The sequence below is a fragment of the Leuciscus leuciscus genome, assembly GCF_965113295.1.
Source record: "Leuciscus leuciscus genome assembly, chromosome: 20".
Classification (NCBI taxonomy): domain Eukaryota; kingdom Metazoa; phylum Chordata; class Actinopteri; order Cypriniformes; family Leuciscidae; genus Leuciscus; species Leuciscus leuciscus.
The window spans coordinates 11645785-11672897 of record NC_138744.1 but is presented as its reverse complement, the minus strand read 5'-3'; the positions used below and the strand labels follow the sequence as shown (position 1 = coordinate 11672897).

General features: G+C 40.0%; 1 protein-coding gene across 1 annotated transcript; it reads right to left on the bottom strand.

Moving 5' to 3' along the window:
• Window positions 1–518: 518 nt before the first annotated feature.
• Window positions 519–19562, bottom strand: mms22l (MMS22-like, DNA repair protein). The gene is made up of 25 exons (XM_082149387.1): window positions 19459–19562; window positions 18895–19092; window positions 18687–18812; window positions 18542–18594; window positions 18366–18453; window positions 17354–17531; window positions 16443–16536; window positions 16207–16337; window positions 15994–16107; window positions 15742–15918; window positions 15597–15659; window positions 15317–15436; window positions 13813–14048; window positions 11505–12014; window positions 6795–6982; window positions 6362–6512; window positions 6136–6266; window positions 5053–5192; window positions 4819–4975; window positions 3550–3719; window positions 3175–3386; window positions 2852–3018; window positions 1067–1163; window positions 817–984; window positions 519–701 (listed from the first exon to the last, which is right to left on the bottom strand). The coding sequence occupies exons 2-25, from the start codon at window positions 19068–19070 to the stop codon at window positions 626–628; spliced, it is 3723 nt and encodes a 1240-aa protein (XP_082005513.1). The 5' UTR covers window positions 19071–19092; window positions 19459–19562; the 3' UTR covers window positions 519–625.
• Window positions 19563–27113: the final 7551 nt, after the last annotated feature.

The window sequence follows — 27113 nt, the reverse complement described above, 5'->3', positions numbered from 1 at the left end:
GTAATGAGAGGCTCTAGGCATGGAGATTGCCAACAGTATAAATAGTTAAAGGAAAGGTTTTGTGTTGAGGTGATTGAGGGAGCCATAGGTGTCATATTTGTGGTTTCATGACTGATTTTGATTACTAGTCTGTTCAGTTGTCAGAAAAGTGGACTGTCCAGAAGTGCTGTTTGATAACGGTAGACCATATGACATCTCACTGTAATCCCCAAGATGTGACTCGCAGAAACAGGGCTGTGAAAACATTTTACGATTAATCAAAAGCTTTATTTGAGTAAGCTATCTCAATGTTGATTCATAAAAATGATTTCAACAATCACATTTGCAACCGTGCTGATATTCAGGAAAAACAGGCTTGTGTGATATTGCTGGACTGTTTTTAAATATTAAAAAACAAGAAGGTATTTTTTGCACCAAACAAGTAAACAACCATTGATTGCTATTCACAGACCAGCACCCTAACCAAAGCACTGTATTACTAAGACAGATGTCTGATAGCAAAGCACAGAACACAAGGGTATTCAAACAAAGTTTATTCACAATATCCACACATGAATCCACTATCAAGTCTACATCATGTACACAGTTTGCATCAGAGGATTGAGAGTTGATGCACGCACTGAAGTCAGTCTTCTTCTAAACTAATCATCTCAGCCTGCCCACTGTCTCCAAGCAGGGCCAACAACCTCCTATAGCCATTCCTAAAACAGTAAGATTTTTTTAAGTAGGAAAAAAGCAAATGGGAATGGATAGCACTGGTTTTAGCATTAGGTTTCTTCTCAGTTCTCAGCTGACATGTAGTTACTTTTGCCTTACCTGAGTGAGGTATTCTTTCCCAGACCTCTCTTGCACTCTGTCTTTCTAAGGCTCAGTGACAGAAAGGGAATAAGAGCCGTCACTGTGGAGGGGTGAAGGACGGCTAAAACTTCTAAAACATTATACACCTGCTGGTCGTATACGCCTTCATTCTCTTCCATGAAAGCCCTGGGAAAGAAAAAAAAGAAAAAGGCAAGTCAGAGTGAGAGAACAGTCTCTAAAGCAGCATTGAGTAGTGTGGCTACCTTACCGTAGAATAGTAGTGATGTGTTCACATGGTTGCTCTCCTACTGCAGCGGTGCACCTCTCAACAATAAGCTGCGTGATCTCTGTGCTCAGCCGCTTTACTGAGAGAAACAACAGGGATCTGATTAAATGAAAACAATGAAATATATTCCATTTACATTTTTAGCAGCAGTTAGGAGGTCTTTTTCAAAGATGATCTCTCTAATCGATGAGTTACAATGTTTTAGCGATGACTCAATGCTTGCTTGTTTTATTAATGTTGTGGTAAAATAAGGTTCAGGCAATGCTTGTGTGAGTGATATCTGACTTCTTGCATTAAACTGATCTATGGTCTGTCAACTTAGATCAATTTGATGCAAAAAGTCTGATATGAACTCTGGTCACTTCAATTGAAACTTTCGATTTCAAATAAATTATGTTCTCTTGAACTTTCTATTCATCAAAGATTTCCACAAATCTATCAAAGGGTTAGTTCACCCAGAAATGAAAATTCTGTCATTAATTACTCACCCTCATGTCGTTCCAAACCCGTACGACTTTCATTCATCTTCAGAGCACGAATGAATATATTTTTTAATGAAATCAGAGATTTCTGTCCCTCTGTTAAAAGCCACGGAACTACCACTTTGACGCTTCAAAAAGTTCATAAAGAGCTTGTAAAACTAATCCATATGAATTGAGCGGTTTAGTCCAAATTTTTTTGAAGAGACACAACCACTTTATATGATGAACAGATTGAATTTAGGCTTTTATTCACACATAAACACTGAACAGCGAACATAAATAGAAACTCAACTGAACTTGCTCAACAAACCTCATTGGTTCTTGCGGAAGTTCAAGCGTGCTGTGTAACACACAAGAATGAACCTTATTGTCACGTCAAGCTAACATGCTTGAGCTTCTGTGTGTGAGTTGATGAACGTTTGTATGTGAAAAAAAGCCTAAATTCAATGTGTTCATCGTATAAAGTAATTGTGTCTCTTCAGAAAATTTGGACTAAACCGCTCAATTCATACAAAATAGTTTTACAATCTCTATATGAACTTTTTGAAGCGTCAAAAGTGGTAGTTGTGTAGCTGTTAATAGAGGGACAGAAAGCTCTCAGATTTCATAAAAAATATTTACATTTGTGTTCTGTAGATCAGAACGAAGTCTTAAGTGTTAGGAATGACTACGAGTAAATGATGACAGAATTTTTATTTTTGGGTGAACTATCCCTTTAAGCAGCCCAACTGTTTTCAACATTGATGATAAGAAATGGTTTTTGAGCAGTAAATCAGCATATTAGAATGATTTCTGAAGGATCATGTGACACGGAAGTAGGGATGCACCGAAATTTCGGCTGCTGAAAATTCTCAGCCGAAAATGGCATTTTCAGTTATTGGTCGAAAGAGAAAAACGCCCAAAATATGAGCCGAAAATATATGCAGCCCCACCCCTCAGTGTTCAGTGCTCAAGTTTTACTCTCGCTCTAGCCATTATCACTGTGTGTTGTGATGCTCTGCTCAATATTCCTCTCTATTCACATTCACTAGGCTCAGTTGCTCACGGCCCATGCGAACGCTCCACTCATGTACCAAAACGGTATTAAATAACGATAACAGATGAACTATATCCTTTTTCAATTACTTTCAGAGCAATTTTTCCAGCTGATGAACAAAAAAAACATTAACAGACAATGACTAAAAACAAAATGGTGCAGTTATGTTGACAGAACATGACTCCAGCACATGTGAATAAACTTTGGTTCTAGGTGTCAACGGGCCTTTATATGGTTTTTCCTGCCAACCTTGTGGGTCATTGACCAGCATCAGTGAGCGTAGCACCAAAGGAAGCGGTATCGTGAGTAAGGAAGGATCTCGGTCACTGTTCCTTTTCAGGAGCTCCAACAGGAAAGAGAGAACGGCAGCAAGTCGAGGGGGAGGAGCGACACCTTTAAACTGGAGGAAGTTTTCTCTGCAGAGACAGACAGAAAATTGTATTCATTATAACAGCTATTCCTGAAAGGTTGGACTTCTTTTTTACTCAAGACTATGTGAGAAGCTACATAGGATTTACTTATTGTTGTTTCATTAGGTATAAATATGAAATCAACAGAGAAAAGACTTCTACTTCAGCACGTCCAGAATGCTCCTTCTGAGTCTTTCCCCCTGCTGGGTGGCTGTTGATTCACAGGCTGCCAGCAGGACAGGATGATTGACCACCGCTCCAGTAGAGGGCGTGGCTGGGAGGAAGCGGCTCAGGTACTGGGAAATGACACGGTGCAGCTGCTGCTTTAGGTACGCCCCCTGAGAATGGGACACACTCACTGCCATGGACAAACCCTGAAGATGCAGATAAAATCTTAGTTATGACAAAGTCAGGGAATTCACACATTTTCTTCAATCCTGAAATCAACAATGACCTTTGGATATAGGATTTAGTTTCAGCAGTCTAAACACAGAGTACTAATTGGATTTGCACAGTATGTGAAGGAGGTGCGTTAACCTGCAAGAACAGAGGCAGACTGTCTTTGAGGGCCGACAGCATTTGTGTGTGCGCGCCACTGTCCTGCTGGAGGAGAGCGTGGGGCAGTAAGAGCACATCTACAATGCGAAAGAGCAATTGCTGGGCTTTGGAGGTGGCCAACAGCTGACTCCAATGCTTAACCAAGCAGCCTGAAAAATGCACAAAACCACCATAAACTTACAGTAAACTAGGGCTGTCAACGAATATTCTAAATTCGAATATATATTCGAATAGTTTTAAAAAACAGAAATTCGAACGTGAAAATTAATATTCGAATGTGAATTTCGAATATGGAAAAACACGCCCGCGGAAGCAGAGGCGCGGCTGTCTGCTTTGCGAGTGGGCGCGCGCGCTGCCTGAGGGACAGGTCACACGAGTCGCACTGTCTAGCACAGCGTCACTGCTGAAAGTTGACAGTGCACTAAAAGACAATGGAATAAATTGCCGTCAGTTTTTCCTTTTCTAATACAAGCACCAATAATGTAAGTAGCCTTTTTCTTTTTTAATAGCACTTTATTTTTGATGAACCTCAGGGTAAAAGTTCTTTGTTGTCACATTTCTCGGAATTGTGTGCCTCATTTTATTTAACGTTAAACAGAAAAGTTCCATGTTTACCACAGCACAGCTCGCTCGGAGCGTTCAATGTCGGTTCTATACTGTAAAACTTAAATTAATGTTAATAAATTTGTTTCAATCACTGAATGAAGCCTGCTATATTTGGGACAAGAGTCGCGACCTTAAATTGCTTGCACAAAACTCTTGATCAGCACTCAACATGTGCTTATTGTTGTTCATTTAAACCGTTATGCGCAGAGAGAGCGTGAGCGCGAGGGCGAGAGAGAGAGAGAGAGTGCCTGCGAGTGAGCGAGACTGAGGTCTGCGGTCTTGGCCATTAGTTTATTTACTTGGTTTTGTGTTGGTAATACATTGTCAAATATGTTTAAACTTAAATTAATTACTTATACAAGTAGTTATGTATGTCTCTTTGTATTAATTTGTCCTGTTATTGACGTAATGCAGGATGCGTAATGCGCATTGACAAAGTGCGCAACCAGATGTTCGAATAGTTCGAATATTCGTGTGTTTTTTAGAGGGAATATTCGAACGTCATTTTTGAGCAATTTTGACAGCCCTACAGTAAACAAACATGAAGTGCTGTTCGCAACCCATTTTACTTCAGTAATAAGATTAATTTACAAGCAATTTCTTTTAAACATTTAACAAGAAGAGATAGAGTACACTACAGACCCACGGTCCAGTATGCCAGCTGTAGACCCTCTCGGCTCTTGTTCAGCAGGTAAGGCTTGATGTATTTGAGGATGTCTCCCACATACTCCAGTGCTCGAGACACCATTGAAGAACGCTCAGAGAGGATCTGGAGCTCACAGTATGATCGACCTACAGCCTAGTAAAGCACAAATACACAGAGTTGGCAATACAGTATGGCTTATATATTAGAGTATCTGGTTTGAGTGTGTGTACCTTGATGAACACAGCCATTGCAGGTTTGGGATCTTTGATAGCACCAGGATGAAGGCCTGCTCTCTGCAGCACAGACTCCACTTCTGGAAGTCGTAGGACCTGTCTAGTTAACTCGGCCAGCTGTTCATCCAGACTTCTGCCTGTACACACGATACCACAGCTGTTCGCTCTGACACCCAAATCATATTAAGAATACCTGTTCGCTACCATTTGTGAGTGACTTGTGGTTGAAGGGTTAATTCACACAAACATTTTATTTTCATCATATTTATTACTCTCGCCATTCTGAACCTGTACGGTGGTTTTTTTTGTGTTGGGTCAATTTGATCACAGTATATTGTGTCTAACTTTCCTGATCGTTTTACTAGTGTTCCAGACGGTGTTGGTGCAAAACATTCTGGTATTTAAGGAATTTTAACAGTAAAATCATGTCGGCTGCCATTGCTCTTGTGTGCCATACAGTCCAGAAGGAAATACATCTTTTAAATCAGGAGAACCACTACCGGACTGAAGAAAATACTGTGTAAACACACCACGAGGGTTTCACTCTTATTACCATGAATGGGAAAAAATTGGTAATCGACAATTGTTGAAGTCATCATATCATTGCAGCTGCTGTTAGATGCTCTGGTTCCCATAGAAACAGTGTCCTGAGACGCACAGAACTGCGCATTGGCTGGATCTGAAATATAAGCTGTTTATTCACTATGTGGGTGTAAAAAAACATTTATGGGAACATGTCAAGTTGTGTTGCTGAATTATAGATGTTATTTAAATGTGAGTTCAGTATTTCCCCATTCAAGTAGATAGGAGTTGGTCTTGCATGCTTAAAATAGCTGCCTCTAGGTGTTGCAAATATGTCCGCTGACTTTCAGTTTAAGTTTAGGATAGCCACAATTTAACTGTTAAAATGTATTATACATCAGGTTGTTCTTAACAAAACCAAAACCAGGAACTCATACAGGTTCAGAATGACATGACGTTGAGGAAAAATGACAGTTTTTACAGTTTCATTTTTACATGAGTTATCTCTTTAACCACATGCCATATCATGCCCGGAATGACTTGATGAGATCTTTGTACCTGCTCTTGTATCTGGGGCATCTGAGCTTTTATGGAGGTACTGTTGTAGAACACAACGGATCCAGGAACGCACGCACAAAGCCTGGGCCGAACCTGAGCCTGGCCCAGAGCTGACCCAACTGACCATCTCTCTGTGAGAGAGAAGAAGAGTTGAGCTCACTCTCACAGTAGAGCCAGTCTAACTACACACAGGAAAAAAAAGAGTAAATGGAGAAAAGACACTCACCCATTTTGCAGCAGATGATTTAGATAGTGGGTAACCAGCAGGGGGTGAAGCATCTCATCCCAGCCGAAGCTCTGCATAATGGACTGGATGGGGTGGGGTTGTAGGTTTTGAGGGGCAGAGCCAGGCATGTCTAATCCCAAAAGTGTGAAGCCTAATAACATAAAATACTATTAGCTTTTACACATTCATTCCCACATTTCTACCCTTAAAAAGAGCGGTATTTCTCGAACAAAAAAGACCCCCCCCACCACCAAAAAAACAAAACAAAAAAACATCACACTGATGAGTTGTTGTGGATGTGTGCATCAGAACAGCTGCACATGCACACAGTTCCCTTCTATTCAGCTCTTTTAGAGCATAGCCCACAGAGAAAAGGCAGCCATGCAAAGAGAGCCCTGAGAGAACAAGAGTTCATTTTCTCTGTTTCCCTGACCTGCTGCGGCGTCCGCGAGCTGTGGCGGGGGGGTCTGGGAAAGCCTCATGCTGCACAGGAAGGGGAAGAAGTGGGACCAGAGTGCAGCTGCCACCGCTTGGTGGCGCTCTTTAGCCACGCTGGGGAGGAGAGCCCAACCGGGAGAGTCTACGGAGTGAGACGGCTGGCCACAGTGCTGGTGAACTCTCCTAAAAAGAAAAACAGAGAAACAGATTAATGCAAAGCGCACACTTCAAGACTTGCAGTTTCTCGGCTGTAGTGTTGGTGAGCCCTTTGAGCAACTAATTCCAGAAACAAAAAAATTGGGTACTGAAAACCTTGAATAATGATTTATAATGAATTGATAGCAGCTATATAATTTTTTTTTTTTATGTTTCTGAAAGAAGGTTCTTATGCTCACCAAGGCTGCATTTATTTGATAAAAATATATTGTGAAACGGTTTTATATTTTAATATGTAATATATTCCTCTTATGGAAAAGCTGAATTTGCAGTGTGTGTGTGTGTGTGTTTATTACTCACTACTCCTTATGTGTGTGCACTAACTTTGGTTTGTCATACTTGGCCTTCACATTTGACTTTGACTTTTTTCATTTATTATATCATTATTTAAAATACTATTACACATTATACAAATATATTATGTAAAAAAAAAAAAAAATATATATATATATTATATTTAAAATATATTTTTTATATATATATTAGTTGATGATATATAATAGTTGAATGGCTAATATGCCTTCCAAAACAGTAAGTCTGGACACTGCACTGTTCTTGACCTCCTTGGTTTCAAACACCAAACTTCTTACAAAAACTTCAAAAAATGCTTGACGCCATGTCAGCAAACAGCATGGAAGAAGGGTTTGCAACAGCTTTTAAGTTAAAAAGAAGAAAAGGAGCTTAAAAATAAAAAGAAATGAGATAATGGTTGAGCAGATGCGAGCAGTTGTTTGATGTTTTGTCTCATTGCCATTCCCATTCCCCCCCATAATCAGGACAGTGCACACACTTAACGACTGGTCGGACAGATTTGAATCAAGTTTGAAATTTATAGTAGTGTCATTAACTTTTTTTGCAGACTAAAAACAAGCATTAAGAGCTTGAAAATAATTGCCCCTCTCTTCTTAAATTCAGTCAACCTCACAAAAGTTCTTCCATTTTATTCCCCCATCTCATCTTTCCAGATTCATCCTTATTACAGCCTTCTTACATTTGACTGCTGCCTTTCTCACTGTCTGTATTATCTCCATCCCCCTCTGCCCTCTCTTTCTCTGCAAATTCTCCTCATCTCTCTGGACAGAGGGATTAGACGATGTGCGCTGGTGTGGGGCAAGTGGTTCCTCCGTGGCCTGGCGGTAGCTGTGAGGTTGGGTCTGAATGGAAGGCTGAGAGCACGAGTCTGGCTCTGCAGCGGCTGGCATTAGCTCAGATAAGCAGCTGAAGGGGCTGTAATCTCATTTAGACTGGAGATGATCCTCCTGTCCTGTCATTCTCAGCGATGAAAGTGAGAGCGCCAGGAAAGGGCCGGGGTGAGCGTCACGTGTGCGCGCACATGCACACACACCTTTGCGCCTTCCAGCAAGGTTGCATCTAATCCACAGAGAGCTGAGACAATCGATTAGAGAGTGAATTCATTAGCTTCGTTACCGCGGCGGAATGGGCCTTTCACACCCATCAACCCTCATTGTACAAGACATCGTCAGAGACCCCACTTAATCCTCTCACCGAGGCATCTTACACGCACACACCCCATACCATCTGAACACTCGTTTAATCTCTCCCTGGACTGCAGCACAGATTTTGAACACACACCTCTGGAACATACACACAGACTTACACGATCATGCCGGGCACCCTCGTGTAAACTGACACACGGAATCACACACTCAGATAAGCATCATGAGCACGCCATCTGACACAGCGCGTAAGCTCTGATATCTCGGTATCGCTCAACACACACCCCACGTTGATGGAGGACCACGTCCTTCACTGTGACATTAAGTAATAGTACTTATATCTGACCATGCATATGTTATAGTATCGGCTAATATGCCTTTCAAAATAGTAAGTAGGTATACTAGAGTGGGGTGGGGTTGGACCCCATGAAATTAGAATCAAAGTTTTGTGGCTTTTAATCTATGTCTATAAGCTTTAAGGCTAATCTATATGCTAGTGTGCTACCTAAAGCAGATGAAAACATGTAGCTTTCCATTTCAATAGTAAATATGCCAACACAAGCTCCCCCTGTAGTCAATAATTTTCTCCCTTAAAATTCATCTTTGATCACCAAAATGACATAGTAAAAAAAAAAAATCCTGTGGAATAAAATTGTTTAAATATAACTTTACACTCTTGCATCATTTAATATACGCGGGCTCATGAATATTCAAATTAGCCCCACCTCCACTCACTCCAGCTCAGAGATCCACTCGCTCAACTTACTGATGTAAACGCATGGGTAAACGCTGCACAATGGTATCGCTCTTTACAGCGTCGGACATAACGGTAATTAATATGATTAGCCTTTTGCTTGACTACCTATCAACCAACTAATAATATGTTGCTAATGTTACACAAATCATGTTCCCGTTCGTTCACCATCTCAGAGTCAGACAGCTGCCTTCTAACAATCAGTATCCTTAGAAATGCTTTGAACAACTCAGACCGTCAGAGGAGAAAGGCATAAATTTCATCACACACACTATACAGCTAAATCTACCCAATTTTTTATATCAACAGAAAAATATACCAGGATAACCTGGCTTCTTCAGAGCGGTCATAGTTAATGATACGCTAAAGCCCACTGGCACATACGTGATTGGTTACAAGGTAGTTTGTGACGTTAGAAACACCAGCGATTTTAAACCGCGTTTTTGAAACTATCTTTAGATCACTGCAGATTTAAAGAGAAAATACTCAACAATGGTATGACTTATTAATTTGCACATGGTTTGCCATATTAAAAACACCACATAGACATTAAAAACTTGATTTTCACAACACGGGGACTTTTAAACTGTACTTTCTTAGGTGAGAACACTGTAAGTACACATACTTTAAAATAAAGAGCAACCGAAATTCCCATCAGTAAGGCTCTAGAGTCTAGAGAACATTTCTGTACAATTAATGTAATTTAAGCATGCAAAATATTAATTAACAGCTAAATTAATCATAGCTAAGTTTCCTATCTCTTGAAATCAAAATTCAAGTTGTGTGTTAGCTTTGAGGCCATCTCAGATGCACTTCATAACACTTCAGATGCATTTTTTCCCCCCACTATTTACAACTTTCTCTGAAAACCCTTGTGTAAATGTACTCCTAAACATAGACAAAAATCATTTAAAATGTCATTCTCTTCCTAGAAACGCAGACGAGTCATTTTGCACTACAGAAATGTTCATCCACACAAAAGTCTGGTCCACTAATACCAACTGCAACTGACTGGCAAGTAGCAAATCATAGTTCATGGCTGTGATGTAACTTAACTCTATTTTAAGGCAAGTCAAAACTGGTTTGGGTTCTTAAATGAGTTTGACAAACAGCCCCTGCTGCGTTGAACAGAAATAGAGAAAAACAGAGATAATGCTCACCACCTCCCTTCTTGGCCTCAGTGTCACCACGCTCTCTGTTTTCCTGAGGGGAGATGGGGCGCACGGTTGAAAGCGCAGTGGGAAGGAACCAGATTAATCGATTGGCTAGAACTCGATTAGTCACTTGGCAAAGGCGCCACCGTGCTGCAGGGGTCACCATTGCGATCTCACTGCCCACACACACAGAGGATCGTGGCAGGGAATGCAATGAGGAGAATTAGAGCGTGACTAGAGCCTGGCCTGTGTTATCTGCGTGAATCATCCGTCAGTTACAGTCTGCCTTACATCGCCCTGTAGCCGCATGCTGGCTAATTCACGTAAGGCTTGCACATGCCACCTCCAACTTAACAGCCGTAATGAAGACAAGGTTTAATTTACCAGACCACATAATAACACATTAATTGTGTCAGTGAAAACGCATTAATAAAAGCGATACAACAGAACCACAGTGAAATTAAGAGTAATTTGTAAGGACACGTTGAAGAGCGCCCTGTCCCTTTAAACTGGGTCAGTGGGATCTTAGTGCCATTGCCAACGTGAGCCCGTTCGGAAAAAAAAGTTTTATCGCCCATTAATGTGCAAATTAGTTGCCCCCCACCCTGAGACCCTGCCTCAGAATTGTGGGAATTAGCTGTGTTAAAGTGATTCAGAGTTAGATTCTTTACCTTGGAGGACTGTGTGTGCGCACGCTCTCAAACACGGACACCTTACTTGATCGCACCCTAGCCACCTTTGACCGTGTTAGCCATGTAAGGCACACCAATGTCCCTGCCATGAACTCGTCCCTCCCTTCAGCTCTGCCCACACTCGGCCGTCTCCATCCAGGACCGGACCCATGGGCTGAAACTCAACACAGCTCTCTTCCAGCACCTATACCGGCTGACCCGGGTGCCGCAGGCCCCTAGAGATGCTTACAGGGGCTCTGTGCACAATGGATAAGCTTATCTCCACGCTGCGTTGTAACTACTGCACAATCAAGCCATTGTCAACATACAAGGGATGCAGGGGAGAGATTTGAGCTGTGCGGGGGCCAGGGTGCCATATGTATAAGCTTCTGGGATCACTGTGTGTTTGTGTGTTCGAGGAACTGCCATATCTTTACATGTGTGTACTCTCACCGTAATTGCGCCAGCACCGTCTGCAGGAAGCCCAAAGCGGAGCTGAGCTCTGACTGGCGGCAGGCGGGCAGCAACAGTCCAAAGCCCTCGTTCAGAAGCCTCTCCTCTGACAGCGTAAGATTAGAACTCGTCTCGAACACCTCGCTCACCCCCTCTAGGTACGAGCTAAGTGGCGTCCAGAGAGCTAGCTTGCGAGAAGGCTCGGTGGTCTTCAGGTAGAACTCGCGGGCCGCTTGGCTAAAGTAGGCAGCCAACTGCTCCGCCAACGCGCCAGCATCCAGTCCCTTCTCCAAATACAGCAGCACGAGAGCCAGCTGGCCTCTCCACTGCAGCGCACGCAGGGCCGGGGGAGTGGAGTCGGCGGGCAGCATAGCGAGTAAGTCGCACGCTCGGCTGGCCACGTCCTCCAACTCTGCACACTGCGCCAAGACCAGGAAGAGCAGCAGGAAGTGCAGCAGGCCAGTGTCAGAGAGCTCCATCATCCGCCTCTGGTGGAACTTTGAGTAGAGTCTGTGGAGACGCGAGACAGACATGGTCATGATGTGGAATAAAAACTGCTAATAGACATTTGTAATTATCTTACCAAGAAGAAGAAAAAAAAAGGTTCATTGGTTGTTGCTTGAATGGAGGCAGATCTAAATGTTAGCTTGCAGTTGATTTTAAGAAAGAGGTGGGGTAGCAGATGAAATTATTTGAGAAGTCTGGCATACGTCACCAGAGAACTTTGTTGTTTCACCAGAAGATCGAGTTATGACAATTTGATCAAGCATTATGAATGGATGAATCATTTACACTAAGACTTTTACGTTTGCAATGCATAAAAATGGGTGTAAAATATCAATGAATGTAAAATAGTCTCACCGTGGGGCAATTTTATAGTTTTTCCCTAAATAATATTATCAAAATAACCAAATTTAAATTTCCCGGTGTAATTCCAGATTTTGAATACTAGATTTTCAAAGTCGCCCCAGACTTTCAGGACTTCACTTTTGTGAAATATGTATTGCGATATGTAGTTGGCTATACTCTGCCCTAATGTAAATCAATGTCTACAATACAAAATTGTCCTTACGGACTCAAGACTGATCAATATTTAATCCATTCCATCCAATGATATTTCCAGCACACAAATGCTGCCTTCCATACATATAAAAAGCTGTGAAACAGGTGTTGGGGTCTTTCAGGATCAAACATTATAACGACACTTTCACTCTAACCTAAGCACTCAACTCATCTCTAACCTCCTCCAGACGTTCAGTTATCCTGGAGAGCTGTGTGCCTGTGAGCAGCGTGTGCAAGTTTGCTTCTTTGTGTGTGTGTGTGTGTGTGTGTGTGTGAGAGAGAGAGAGAGAGAGAGAGTGTGTTGTTTGATCCTCCGGGCACCACGGTGAAATGCCTTTAAAAGACCATGTTAAATGTCAGAAACACTCAGGCACACAGTGGTAGCTGCACTGTCGTGTGTGGCTCAATTTGCTGCAGCACAGGAGGAGAAATCAATATTGAAACCCTCCACTCCCCCCTTCTTTCTACTGTTGACTGTTTGGCCCAAACAGAACCCTGCAGGTTCCATAACAAACACACTGCACTACAAGCAGGCCTTTGAGCATCCGTTTAATGTTTGGACAAAAACACATCACGCAAGGCTGCGGGGAGTCGGGCCACATCCCGGCTACACATAGACGCAGAGCAAGAAAGTGTGGCGCAAGCTTTTAGAGACTGACCCGAGATAGAGAATGAGCCAAAGACGAACGGAAGGCTGTCGAGATATTGTTTGCGTTTTTCGCCTGTCTGTCTGGTTGTTTGTTTGTTTATCACGGACAGCTTTTTTTTGCGCCTGCCACGAGCAGATGCTGCTCATTCCCAGAGTACGAGCTTGAACGCGCTCCCTGCCGATCTCATTAATGCACCATGCGCCGTGCCTCCCACCGAGCGCGCTCCAAGCCCGAGTGCCATCAGCACACAGCCCACACCTCCCCGTGTGGCACGTATGTTTGTGTGTGTGTGTGGGGAGGAGGAGGAGGAGGAGGAGGTGGTCCTGAACCAGCCAAGTCAGCCCCCACCTAGCCATTGCTGGAAGCCAAATGCCTACGTTAAGGTGAATTAACTGCTATGCTTGTTAGCTAATTAGCCTTCGCGGTTGCAGCACGGCTGAGCACGGTCCAGACAGTAAATTCATTATCCACATTTTGTTCGTTTCAGCGTCTCATCAGAGCCATACCAGGCAAAACGGACTGACGACAAATCTAAGATCAGCACACAGAGGTGACAAGATCTAAACTTTGAAAATAGTCCCAAGGCACATTCTCACCTGCCCTTGATCTGTCTCCAGGGGGCCCCGCCAGCATGTTCTTGGCTCAGGTGAAGGGCTAGAATACGCAGAAAGATATGGAAGGAGTTGGTTGAGCGGTAGAGCTGCGTGTGAGAGCTGGAGCCGACAGAAGCAGGGCTACAGCAGCTCTTAGCCTGCTGCAACAGACAGAGGGGAGTCCTGCTGATACTGCCCAGCCCCGACACACCTAACCAAGGCACAGTGAAAGAGCCGTTCTGCGTGCACATGAAAAGAGAAGAGAGAGTTCTGAATTAAGACCCAATATACTCATGGTGTAGTTCATTTTCATTGACAGAGATAAAAATAAGTTCTAAATATGTGCCCAGCAATATACTATTAATGAACATCGCAAAGCAGCCCACACTGCTGAGAGCGGCATTTAGATAAATATGTACATTTCTGTTGAGTGCTTTCCTCTCAATAACAAAATAAACAACAAAAAGACAGCAGTGAGAAAACAGCAGTTAAGAAAGCATCTGAACATAACAATGTGGACATGTTTGCACATGCTCTGCAATTCGGCACTCCAGTCAAGTTACGCCATGTTTATTCATGTACCACTTTATACAATAGACTGCTTAAAATCAAGGAGCTTTACAGTATTAAACATGAAAAGACAGTGTCACTGTCTCTTTCAATTAGAATGACAATTTCAAGTATAAAGCAGCTCTCAAGTGTATTTTTTTTTACCCGTGAACATCTTATCTCGAAGGAATGAACTGGAGATGATTTCCATGTCAAAGGAGGCGGGGCTACAGAGCCACACCTACGTATAACTTCAGCGCCATAGACTAATAGTAGTTCGAAAGGGTTTACTAGCCAGAGCAAACTTGTCTGGAAAGTTTGCTTTGGCAAGCTGTTTCACACCCCTGAAACAAACCAGATTGGCCTGATTTTGTTCGAAATTACATCACATCAGTTTGTTCTTCAATTTCACTTGAAGTATATTGGGGCCTTTATAAGTACGGTAGTATAGAAGGGTCTCTTATATGCTGATCTAATCGAAGCATTAAAGTCAAATCTATTTCAAATGTTCTTCAATATATTGAATATATTCTTCAAGCCCATTACTCTGCAAAATCTGATTCAGCATGGATATCAAAAGCATAATAAATTAATATAATATAATAAATTAAATTAATTATTTGTTATGTTATTATAATTACATTATTATTATTATTGTTATTATTTTCACACACTCTTCTGACTTCTGGATCTCAATGAATGTCATGTTACTGAAATAATATTTAAATGTGAATGTGATCTCAGTAATGAGTAATATAATAATATTATATAATATAAAATAATACAATCTATTTAAATTATGAAAACTTTATTACCCTTTCCATTTATATTTCATTATAAACTAACTTATTATTTTTTAGAGAAAATACTGGAAAAAATGTGGATGTCACTTTACATCATGCTTCCAATAACTAAAATAATACTTGAATGTGAATGTGATCTTGGAGCAACGACTCACTATATTTTTGCTGTAATATTCCCAGAGTGTTGTGACAGCACTGATGTTTGGGCCCCACATTAAGCTGAGGCTGAGGCAGCAATGGACCACCATTCGTATATGCTCTTCCTGTGCAGCTTTCTGAAATGTAACCACACTGAGATTTACCTTTCAGAAGACATGTGTGCACAGTACAAACAATATCTACTGTAATGCTACTCATAAACATCACACAAGATAAACAAGCATATTAACCAATTAACACATAATACACAGGAATATGCAACATTATTGTAATCACCTTTGGATCACAGCTAGACTTCAGCAGCCCAATCACAAAACTCCAATTATCCTCAAGTTGTTTCTGAAACAACAAACTTAACATTATAATGTTCATCTACAATTAATAACATCTCACCATGTAATACTAGTTAGTGTTGATCTACCTCCTGTTGAACAGTGCCATTCCGGTTATGCATCCCAATCTGGGCCAGGTGTGTGAGCAGCCACCAGGAGAAGCCCTCAGGGTCTTTACAGTGCATGGGGAGCCCTGGGTCACGGTCTCCTGGAGGCGTCCCCTTCAGAACCGTCTGCAGCAGGGCATTTACATAACTCCAAAAAGACTGGATTGAAAAGTAAAAATAGAATCAAGAATCATACGAAACTACCATCTATGCAGAGATTGTGTATGTGCTAACCTGAGTGTGCATGCTTTTGCTCCTGTGCTCCAGTAAATGCATGAGTAGAATCCATAATTCTTTTGTGCAGAGGCAGAGATAGTGATGAGTGTTCAGAGTCTCTGTTGGTCTCACCTAGAGAGAGAGAGAGAGAGAGAGAGAGAGAGAGAGAGACTAAAATATTCTACCTCCTAAACTTTACATCACAATGTTTGTTATTGTTAAAAAACAAACCTTATTATATTTGTTCATGGCCAGACCAATGAGATCACAGAGCAGGTTGTTGACCTGGTCCTCAAACAGACTGATGTTCGTGAGCGTCTCGCCTGTCAAATTCACGAACTGGTGCGCGTACACTACCTGACCTTTCATAATCATCAGGACCCAACATTCATTAGTATGACAGTCCCAGATTCAGGGTCACAAGTGTGATTTACAATCTCACCCCATTTTCACCTATTGCAACATACCCATCATCCTTTGCTCCAACAGGTGCAAGATCTCCAGAACAGACCAGATGATGTCCAGGTGCAGATGCAATAATTGCCAAGATGGAGGAAAGAGCTGTAAAGTGGGTGACACAGTTAGTTTATTTCCCTTATGCCACTTTCTTTCGCTACTATGGTGAGTAATAGGATCAAATATAATTGTTGCAGATCTAAACTCAACCAACATAGTGTGTATCGTATTCATTTTAAAGCACTTTGTATTTGGCCAGTGACCTTCCAAAATTCCACCAAAGTAGGCCAAAAGCGTGAACATGAAGCATTACGACAGAGATATTGTAATTCCAGAAATGCTGATGAAGTTCTGGTTAATTTCTGATTACATTTCCATGAAATTCTTTTAAATTTTCTCGTTTAACAAAACAATCATTGCCATCACAGGAATAAATTACATTTTAAAATAGAAAAGTTAAACTGTAATAATATTTCACAATATTGCTGTTTTATTGTATTTTTGATCAAATAAATGCAGTCTTCTTGAGCATAAGAGCCTTTTTCTTTTAAAAACATGAACAAAATATTACCAACCCCAAACTTTCGAATGGTAGTTTATGTATAGGTAAATATTGCTTATTATTACCGGTATGATGTACTGTTATATTTGTTCATATAAGCAAAAATTATCAAATGTCACTCTTCCTGTATTGATTTAACATTCATTTAGTTAGTGTTTTGATTATTTTATTATATATTTTTTTAAATGCATTTAACTGCTTTTGCATTTTACTGCATTTTTAAACACCCTGACAACAATGGCTGTTCAGTCAAACAATGGTTTCTCTGAAAAATACCATCAAAAGGCTGAAAGGTATCATTTCACATTAACTATATTGCACAGCTCTACTTGCTATTTAATGACACACGTTCTGCAGTACCTTCCCCTGATGCTGAATTGTAAAAGAACTCTGGACATTGGCTGGAAGATTTTTGATTCGTCCAATAAGCAGCGTGATACTGAAGAGCTCCTCCACCAAGACTGAGGGCAGTTGAGCCTCCGTTTCTCTAAAGGGGTGAACAGGACCTTCATCTAGGGATTGTGAGGGCTCCAAAAACCTAGAGATCAAAACACAACGTGAAACTCATTTCTGATATTATTACGCTTGTACTACCAAGCCACAGCACATTTTGACACTGACATAGCAAAACCATTGAGCTCTCTATGGCTACGTCTACATTAATCCGGATACATTTGAAAACTGCGTTTTTTTTCGTTTAAAAATGCTCATGTGTCCACACTAGCATTTTCAAACGTTTTCCAAAAGTTTCTCATCCACACCGAAGCATCTGAAAATGCCAACTTCACCATACTGCGCATGCGTAAACCCTCACAAAAGCTCACTGAGATGATAGAGACGGAAAAATAGATAATAACGTTATCGCGCAATTCTTCTGGTAGAATAACTTTCTTTAGCAAAATATCTCACCATTTACTGATGCGTCCAGGTGGCACTCAGACATCATATGTTTGGTCTAAAAATACAACTGCTCTCATGTATTATTATTGCCGCAGGACAGCAAATGCGAGTACATTTTCTGTCATATTTGCAGGACTGTAATGTGAAGAGTGTGCAAAGTAACATATTTTAGCAACTGTGTGAATAGCACATAACAGGCACAATACCGGTATAAACATGAATATCTATGGGTTCAATGTGCGTCACATGACTAAACTTACATCATCGTTTTTAAATACCTCAGTTTTGACAGTCCACACTACAACGCCAAAACTGCGTTTCCAAATTTATCCACTTTGGAGAGAGTTTTCAAAAAGCTTTGTTTTTATTAATAAAAACGCCATCTCAGTGTGGATGGAAGGCCAAAACGGAGAGAAAAAGATGCATTTTCAAACGAAAACGTATTAGTGAGGACAAGGCCTAAAATGTGTACCTGTAAATGAAGACCTTGATATAGCTGAGGAACAGCACACACTCCTGTCTGAGTTCCTCCGCCTCATAATGAAGACTGCTTGCCTGACCTAAAAAGGGTCAAAATATACTTAATTCATATTTCAAAGGCAAAAGTATTGTCAAAATGCAACAAATTTTCTGTCTCCAGATGCTTACCGAAATCATGCGAGCTGGACTGCACCAGCGTCTCCAGTTTTAACACCTTTTGTCTGAAAGGAAAGACAGATTGTCAAATTAGCAGACTTCCTGTTTCAGCAGACAACATGGCAATCCTCCAGAGCCAACACACCTGCACTCCTACCTGAACAAGCCAAACAGAAGTTTGGTAGATTCTACCAGCGCTGTTTCCGTCACCCATGGGAAGTCAAAAATATCAACCGTGTCCCCCTCAAAATCCGCAGGAGCTGGATCGAGCTTTAACACCAACCTAATCATGGAAAAATAGGATATGAGTGTAATAGGCTGACACAGATTATATCATCATTATAACATCTGGACTAAGTACGTACCTCTTTAGGGCTCCTCTGCTGATGTAGCCATTTGATGACAGTCGTCCTGTCTCTTCTCTACCTGGTTCATAAGCACAGGTGAAGCAGGGAGGCTGACTGGGAGCAGATTCACCATAATGATCCAGAGCAGACGGGGACACAGGTGGGGTGAGGGACTGTGAGAATTCACTCTCCATGTCAACAGGGTGGAACAGACCACTGGGAAGAGTGTTGAATATTAGAGACAATGAAAATAATGAAACTACTCCATGCGATAAAGCCACTTTTAACAACAAATTAGACCGAGTAATGTAACCAAACAACCATTTAATAAAACTTATAAACCTAAAAATCCAGGCAATAAGACAACCTTGAACCAGGAAAGACTAGCAAATAACTGAGGCTGCTTTAAGTTGTCATTTTCAGCAGTGAACACTTATCTTTCGAACCGCTAAATTGCCAGCAATCGACCTGTGTCGAATTGTGTCAATCGAATTGTGTCAATAGAAAGAGAAACCAATCCTTTTAAACAGACACAACTATATCAGTCTTTTCAAATATAACAACTTCTGTAATAACACTTACTTCAACACTGTTGACAACAACTACGTCTGGACGACCTTCTTCCCAGTGTATCAATGCTCTCCCGCGCTACAGTCACACCAACACTGCGCATGCGCACGGACGTGTCGGTCACCCAAGCCTCTCTTTGATTGGTCAGAAGTTCTCGGGGGCGTGGTCAGAAACGGCAATAATATTACAGCATTGAAAATCTTGAGAAGTTTTTGTGCGCGCGTTTGTCATTGTTAGTAAGAAAGAGTATTAAAGAACGCGGAACAAATACAACGACAATATATTGACATTACATGCAGGAAATGTGTTATTGTCGTTAAAATCACAGCTCCGCGCTGGCAGTAAATAAATAGGAGAGACAATTTTGAATCGTCGCGTGCGTGATCCATTCATATGTATTTTAAGTGCCTTGATCTGCCCCACATTACTCCAGTCTAATTAAAAAACAGTCACTGTTAAGTAAAACTGGACCCAGGGTTATCCTGATTTCCATATGCAGATCTATCTCCGCCGGCTGCAGCTTTGGCCATCACCATGCATACATTTAAAAGCATCCTTCCAGTCCCCGCATCTGAATGCAGATATCTCGATTTGATAATCTTTTATTTGCCGCTCAGGTCTTATCGGCTAGTTTTACGTAACGGTAGCCTATGTATAGATGGTTTGGTAAAAGCAACATATGTCGTCCGACATTTTAGCCATTAGACCTACGACAAAAAAAACACTTTTAAAGGAACTGATGTGATTTCGTTGCCCCTTCGTTTTATCCTAATTGTTGCGTCTTGCCGTTGTTGTACGTACGTGGATTTGTGCAGCTCAGCGCGCGCACGGACAGAACAGAAGGTAAGAAAACAAAGTCATGTTGACTCCAACCATTGTTTTCGCTGACCGAGAGGGAGGAGAGCTCTCACTATAACGCTCTCCACCCTCTCTGGATGTGATTTTGTCATGTGTCTAAGAACAGGACACTGAAATGCATGTCATTTGCATTTTTCATATTTTAAATACAGTCTTGCATGCATGCATGCATGCATAGACGAAAACAATGTATATGAAGAGAGCTTGTGTCTTAAAACCTAGCAAGCCCCCTACTTAGACATCATTCCAGATTGGCAGATTTTCAGACAGTCAAAATGTTCAAGATACTTCCATTTTGTAGCAATTTCTTTTAGTAAAGTGATTAGGTTATCCTAGTGGCTGCCGCCGTCTGTCTCAATCTATTAACTCTGAATAATTTACGTCCTTAATTTGTGAATGAAATGATGTTCCTGTGTAATCAGAGCACGAGGACGTGTCAGGCAATATGCTGATTAGCGTGCATGAACTCACTGCATTTGTAAAGATGAGATGAGATGAGCTGATCTTTAAATGTTGGAACATATAGGTAGACAGATGTATATTTCTTATTATTATCAACAGGTACGGCCCTTGTCAAAAATAGAATAGTTTAAGGGCAAATACAAAGTATTAATGCAAATAGGCTAAAAAATCATGCCATGCAGCTTGAAGGGCATCTTATGGCTATTTAAAACAATTAATTTATGTTAAACTAGTTATTTGACCTTTTCATGAAGTACAAAAACGATATATATTTTTTTGTTAACCAATAAAAGGCAAGGGACATAAAAACACCTGGGCTACATTTATTTATTGCTATTTTTTAATGTAATAGGACTGAAATGGCACCATTTATTTCATATCGCTATTATTATATCGCTATGCTGCCATACTTTTAGATAAATATAGTGAGTTAATGCAAGATTTTTCACCCTGAGTAGTTACAGGGACCCCATTTTTTCTTAGAAATTGGACCCACTCATTGCCTCGTGTATCCCTTATAGGCTACACCCCAACATAAAAAATAATCATTAAAAAACATTACAGGTTAAGTATAAAACAAGTAGCCTACTCAACAGAATAAATCCCTGACTCTAATAGGTCTACAATAAGCATAACTTAAACGTGACATACAGTTAAAGCTCCACAATGAGTTTAAGTAATGAGTAATATTTTACTCCTTATTGGGTTCCTTCCAAAAAAAAAGATTCCACCATTGTACTTCAAAACGTTCCCGTCTCTTTTATCTGAAGGTGCCCCCCATGGCTTCGTCTTGATCAATTAAACTGCTGAAAGGCCCTTTCCCTCAGCCTTTTCAGCACAGCACTTTGGAGAAATATAAAGTTATCAGTCGTTCTAAGCGATATGAGGGAAAAAAATAAGTAGTTTGTCTATAAAAATGTGGAGGTGCTTTATCAGAGTCCCTGTAGGCCTTGGAGCCCTTGTGCTGGATGTTTGCTCTGTGGAATGGATCATCTGTATGGCAGACCCCTGGCCCCCTCCTTCCCCACTTCCTCAGGCCGAGCAGCTTAGTGTGAATACGTCCTGGCTTTACTGAAAGATTGACTGGGTGATTTTGAGGAGCAGGGAGAGTCCATCCATACTGAAGTGCATAAGAACAGAAATACAGTACAGTATTATCCGTTGTCAACCAAACAATTTGAGTAATCCAAAATCAGTCCATAAATGATTCCTATTAACATTAATTTCTTTGTTATAATTTTAGACAGGAAAATTGTAGAGCTAAATATTCCTCTAGCTTCATTTAAAATGTTATGTCTTTGCTTCCTGAATATAGTTGAGCCCTGCAGATGGCGAGTGAAGGTAAAGTTAGATAAATGCATCGTTTACATGCCAAGAGCAACTAGCGTTAGCACTGTGACTTATTGCTGAAGACATTTGCATCGAAACCTGTAGATTGAGTGTGTAGGAAGAGGTAGTGTGGGTGGTTGTTATTCGTTTCTGTCAGAGAACAGTGACCTAAGGTGATGGACTTCAGTTTTTTCTGCTGTGGCGGACAGGTAATGTTTGTATGAAAGAAACTTAACATATCTTTGCAGCTAGGGAAAACTTTCAGATCAGTTTGTGGAATGTATTTGTAAAATGTGCTGTTAGTTGATATCAGTGTAACAGCTAAATATTTTTGGATATTTTAGATATAGTCAATATTACATTTGTACACTGTTAAAAATTATTGTTGGTTTAACTTAAACAAGTTACCTGGTTGCCTACATTTTGAGTTAATTGAAATAAATAAAAAATGAGTTAATACAATGAATGAGATTGGTTTAATAAATAGAAACTCAAAATATTTTGTTATCTGAACCACATTAATTATCTAAGTTGATCTGACAAATCATGAAAATATTTTTTTTACAGTGTGGTCAAACCCTGAATCTTTTTGGGTGTTTTACTTTATTTAAAAATCAGGTATTTTCATTTCATAGCAGTGAAATTAAACATTTTACATTTATTTAACATTTTGATTTTTATGTTAAAGTTTACACTGAACTTGACATGAATGAACACTGATTCATTGTTTTATAATATTGTATTTAATATATGCCAAAATAAATGTATATTTTTTTAGGTAAACAGACTGCGATTTTAAAATTCTAATAAGTAAACTTTCTTGATTCTGAAAGTAAATTTAAAGCCTGCCCTTAATCAATTAGGCTATTATTAAATAGCAATTCAAATAATTGTTCATGCTGTAATTTACTTTCTCAGAATTATTATTTTTAGTAATATTGTTACAAATTTTTTACATTATTTAATTCTGCCAACACACCATCAAGGTCCCCATTGATTAGCCTTTGTATTCATACCTGCATGTTACTAACAAATATCGCTCTTTTATCTCTTTACTTTGCTGAAAAATCCTCTTTCAATTCAGAATGTTACTCTTGCTCCTTTGTTCCTCTGTTTATTATACAGGGCTTTACATGAAATATGCATGAAACACAAATGGACTCTCCAGTTCATAAGCATTTTCATAAGTGAATTTGCCCAGTGCAGATATTCATGTGGACAGTCAGACTCTCACTTTTCAAACAATGGTTTTGGTTTTGTTGCCTGTTAACTGAGAGTGTTTTCAAGAGCAGAGTATTGAAACCTGTAGACTAAAACAATTCAGACACTGAATTGTTTCAGCTTATCACATACCACTGGGTCTAAATCACTTTGTATTACATCGCTTGTCAGTCAATCATGTTTGATTGCTGTTTTCCCCTCGGAAATGCTCCTATCATCAACGTGTTTATGATACAATATTTATTTTGTTATGGCCCTTTCTTGTCCCATTTCCTTTCTTAACTTTTAGTACATTTGTGACCATGGACTACCAAACCAGTCACATGGAGCAATTTTATGAAATTGAGATTTATACATCACATGAAAGCTGAATAAATAAGCTTTCAATTGATTTATAGTTTGTTAGGATAGGACAATATTTGGCTGAGATACAACTATTGAAAATCTGGAATCTGAGAGTACAAAAAAATCGAAACATTGAGAAAATCGCCTTTAAAGTTGTCCATTTATGTTCGCGATTGTGCTGCATTCACTCACAAAAATAAATGTTTTATATATTTACGCTAGGAAATGTACAAAATATCTTCATGGAACATGATCTTTACTTAATAGCCTAATGATTTTTGGCATAAAAGACAAATCTATCATTTTGAACCACAATGTATTGTTGGCTATTGCCACAAATATACCCATGCGACTTATTACTGGTATTGTGATCCAGGGTCACATTTGTTTGAAAGTGTAAAGTTGGTTTTTTGTCAAAAATGATGTATAAAACATTTGATGTATACATCAAATTTTTTAAGTTAAGAAATTCAAAGTTTTAAGTAAGCAGTACATTATATAACACTTAATTTTAGCATTTTATCTCTCTTTTGAGTGTCATGAAAAAGCATGCTGGGAAATAAAAAATAGTCTAAATTATAATAAAAAAAGGTTCTAAATACTTATAAAAGTAACTACAATGAATTAATTATTAGAGTGTTTTAGAATGTTAGGTTTTCAGTGACATAATAACAATCAAATCAGTCTTTTATTATTTTATATTTGAATCAATACTTTTTTGTATCATTGTTTATTTGATTATTCGAATGGTTGTTTGTTAATTCATTCCCTACAAGATTTAAAAGTCCTCAAAGAAGATTTTAAAAATATTGAGAAAACTAATGGGAAATATGCTTCAACCTATTGGGCAAAACATGAATGCTCATTGTTCCTATCATATTGCTTGCCAGTTTTCCAGTTAGAGTTTTGTTCTCTATTCAGAAATGTTCCACAGTTTGAGAACCCCTGGTGTAAAAAAAATTATAAAAATTATCGTGCCTGTCTAGTTGGCCCACATTAGTGACAAATTTATTTTTCAGCCATTTAGCGTAAACCTGTTAAAGTGTCACATTAACATTGAGCTTAAGCAGGATATTTTCTTGAAATAATGACTCAATTTCAATGGGGCTTCTTGTAAGTGTGTACTTTTTGTTCAGACCCAGCAGTGATACCCCCCTTCAACCAATCAATGCATTTCAACCAGTCATCAGTCTTTTTGAACTGCTGAAAGGCTTCAGTAAATGTATGTAGCCTATTTAAGAAAGAGAACAAGCAGTTCTTAATTGATACCATTGTGAATGGCAGGGCATGGTTTGGAGATGTCCGCTGTGCTGTTCCGGTTGCCCGCACACTGCTGCAGTGGCGCGGTTGGGCCGCCGGAGGGCAGCGCGGGACCGAAACCAAGTGCCAGTGGAGGGAGGGATGTGCGGTCGCGAGATCGCTTTTGGCCGTGCAGCACGGACTACAGTTCATCTCACGGGTCAGCGCATATTTTAAACAGCCTTTATTACCCTAACCCAGACCCCAGTTTCCCCCCTCCCGTTTCTAAATCCGTTTACTGAGGGTCTTTTATAAGCAGAAATGTGAAAAGTGCTGACTGCTATTCCCATTTTGAGGATATCTGACTTCATCAAATTACAGTTGGGTTTTTGAATATTTCATACGTGATCAAAAGCCCTTTACAAGAGGCACACACACTCACGGGCCCACATGGGGCATGATCAATTTTTAAAACTCCAATCATTATGCACACATTGACCCACAATGCCCACTTTAATTCAGATATTTATTAAGAAACCTTTGCACCTTTTTCACTTGTATTATTTCAAAGGCGTCTAAAGCCTTTAATGAAAGCCTATTGTGCTATAAGTTTGGGGCTTGCATGTAAACCGATTCATGCTCCCTTGTTTCTATCGAACCGCACAATGCTGCCGTTCCCCTTTTAACCCCACATCTAAAACACTTTAAAATGGCCATCCAGGACGAAGGCCAATATTGGCCTTGGCTGTACCTTGAATAATGAATAATTCATCTGTTTGACCTTTAGCTGAAGTTTATTGGAGGGTGAAGGCGTCCTGCTGGCCTGCCTGCTGCCTGGCCCAGCTTGAGCTCTGTTTCCCCTCTCAGTCATGTCCCCTTCGATATCCTCGCCTTTTCTCGCTGTCGCCAAATGAGGTGTGAGGACACAAGATGTCTTGACCATCAAAGTTCCTTGCCGTGTCTCGGTCTTGTGTTTTGACTTGTTTTGAAGGTCAGGTTTGTTACGTCCACCTATATTAAACATAACCTATGAACCACCGTAAGCTCACTCGGTATCATGGTGTCTTCCACCTGCTGTATGTCTACATGGTAAAACATTGTATGTAAACGTACACACAGTGTGCGGAATGACAGTGAGTGATTGCTCTGAATTGGTTGCGCGTTTGTAGAACTACATTCATTTTCAATTAATCCTCTATCCCAGCGCCCCTTCAGTCCCATGAGCTCTTTCGCAAAGAAATGGCTGACTGGACTGTTTTACCTGTCGCCTTAGGCTGGTGTTAAATGTCATTGACATTAAATTCCCTTTGTTAAGTCTGATTTAATTGTGTCACTGGTGATTTTTGTCCTCAACTGGCCAAATATGTCAAGTTCTGCTCGTTCCATTTCCCTTAGCTTATGTTCTCAAATGGTTTATGTCTGCTCATCCTGTTTTGCAATATTAACATGTCCTTCACGGCTAAAACCATGGGATTGAGTGGTTATCATATGGATACGTTCAAAATCTCTATATATTGATAATTTGTTTGAAAACATTTGCATCTGAAAGGTTTTATCCCACAAGGATCCCCACGGGCACCATCAAGGATCATTTGTTTCCTTCTCAAAGAAATGCTTACTTTTTCCCTATATTATCCAGAATTTCCCATCCAACAAAAAAGTAGTAGTTAGAGTCAAAGATTTAAAGATGTAGAAGATTTTGAGTTTGAATAGAAATGTTGCAACGGTTCTCTGGAATACTTGCTTAATTTGGTAATTCATTGGCTCAGATATTTCCTAGTATTCACTGTCACCCATGGAAAAGTTCATCTGTGTTATTAGATAACATACATTATTTTCATGTCTCTCATCTCACACCACAGACTTGCTGGCTATGTGCAACAGTTAGGTTCTGGAAGCAAAAATCCCATTCATTTTCTCAAAAGGGAAATTTATCTTTAACGATAACTTATAAACCTTTAAAAACAAACTTACTGTGAGCTACAAAGCTGTTTATCAATGGAATATGATATCGGCCCACATTAACTTAGTTATATAAATAATCATGTTTAACAGTCGTATTTCTGGTGGAAAAACTACCTTCACCAATTTGAGAATCATGACAACCAAATCGTGCCGAAAGAACTCTTTAGCGCCCCCCATTCCCATGAAGCACTGCGAATGATGTAACCGAGTCAAACTAAATATTTGTATACTGTAAGCTATATACGTAT

Bases quoted from the DNA above. Each gene is read 5' to 3' on its own strand.
- mms22l (XM_082149387.1), bottom strand. From the start codon at position 19,070: ATGGAGAGTGAATTCTCACAGTCCCTCACCCCACCTGTGTCCCCGTCT. The intron at 18,813-18,894 runs GTACGTACTTAG...TTCCATGATTAG, and splicing joins AGCAGAGGAGCCCTAAAGAG to GTTGGTGTTAAAGCTCGATC. The intron at 6,983-11,504 runs GTGAGAGTACAC...TTTTCTTTTTAG, and splicing joins ACGGTGCTGGCGCAATTACG to GAGAGTTCACCAGCACTGTG.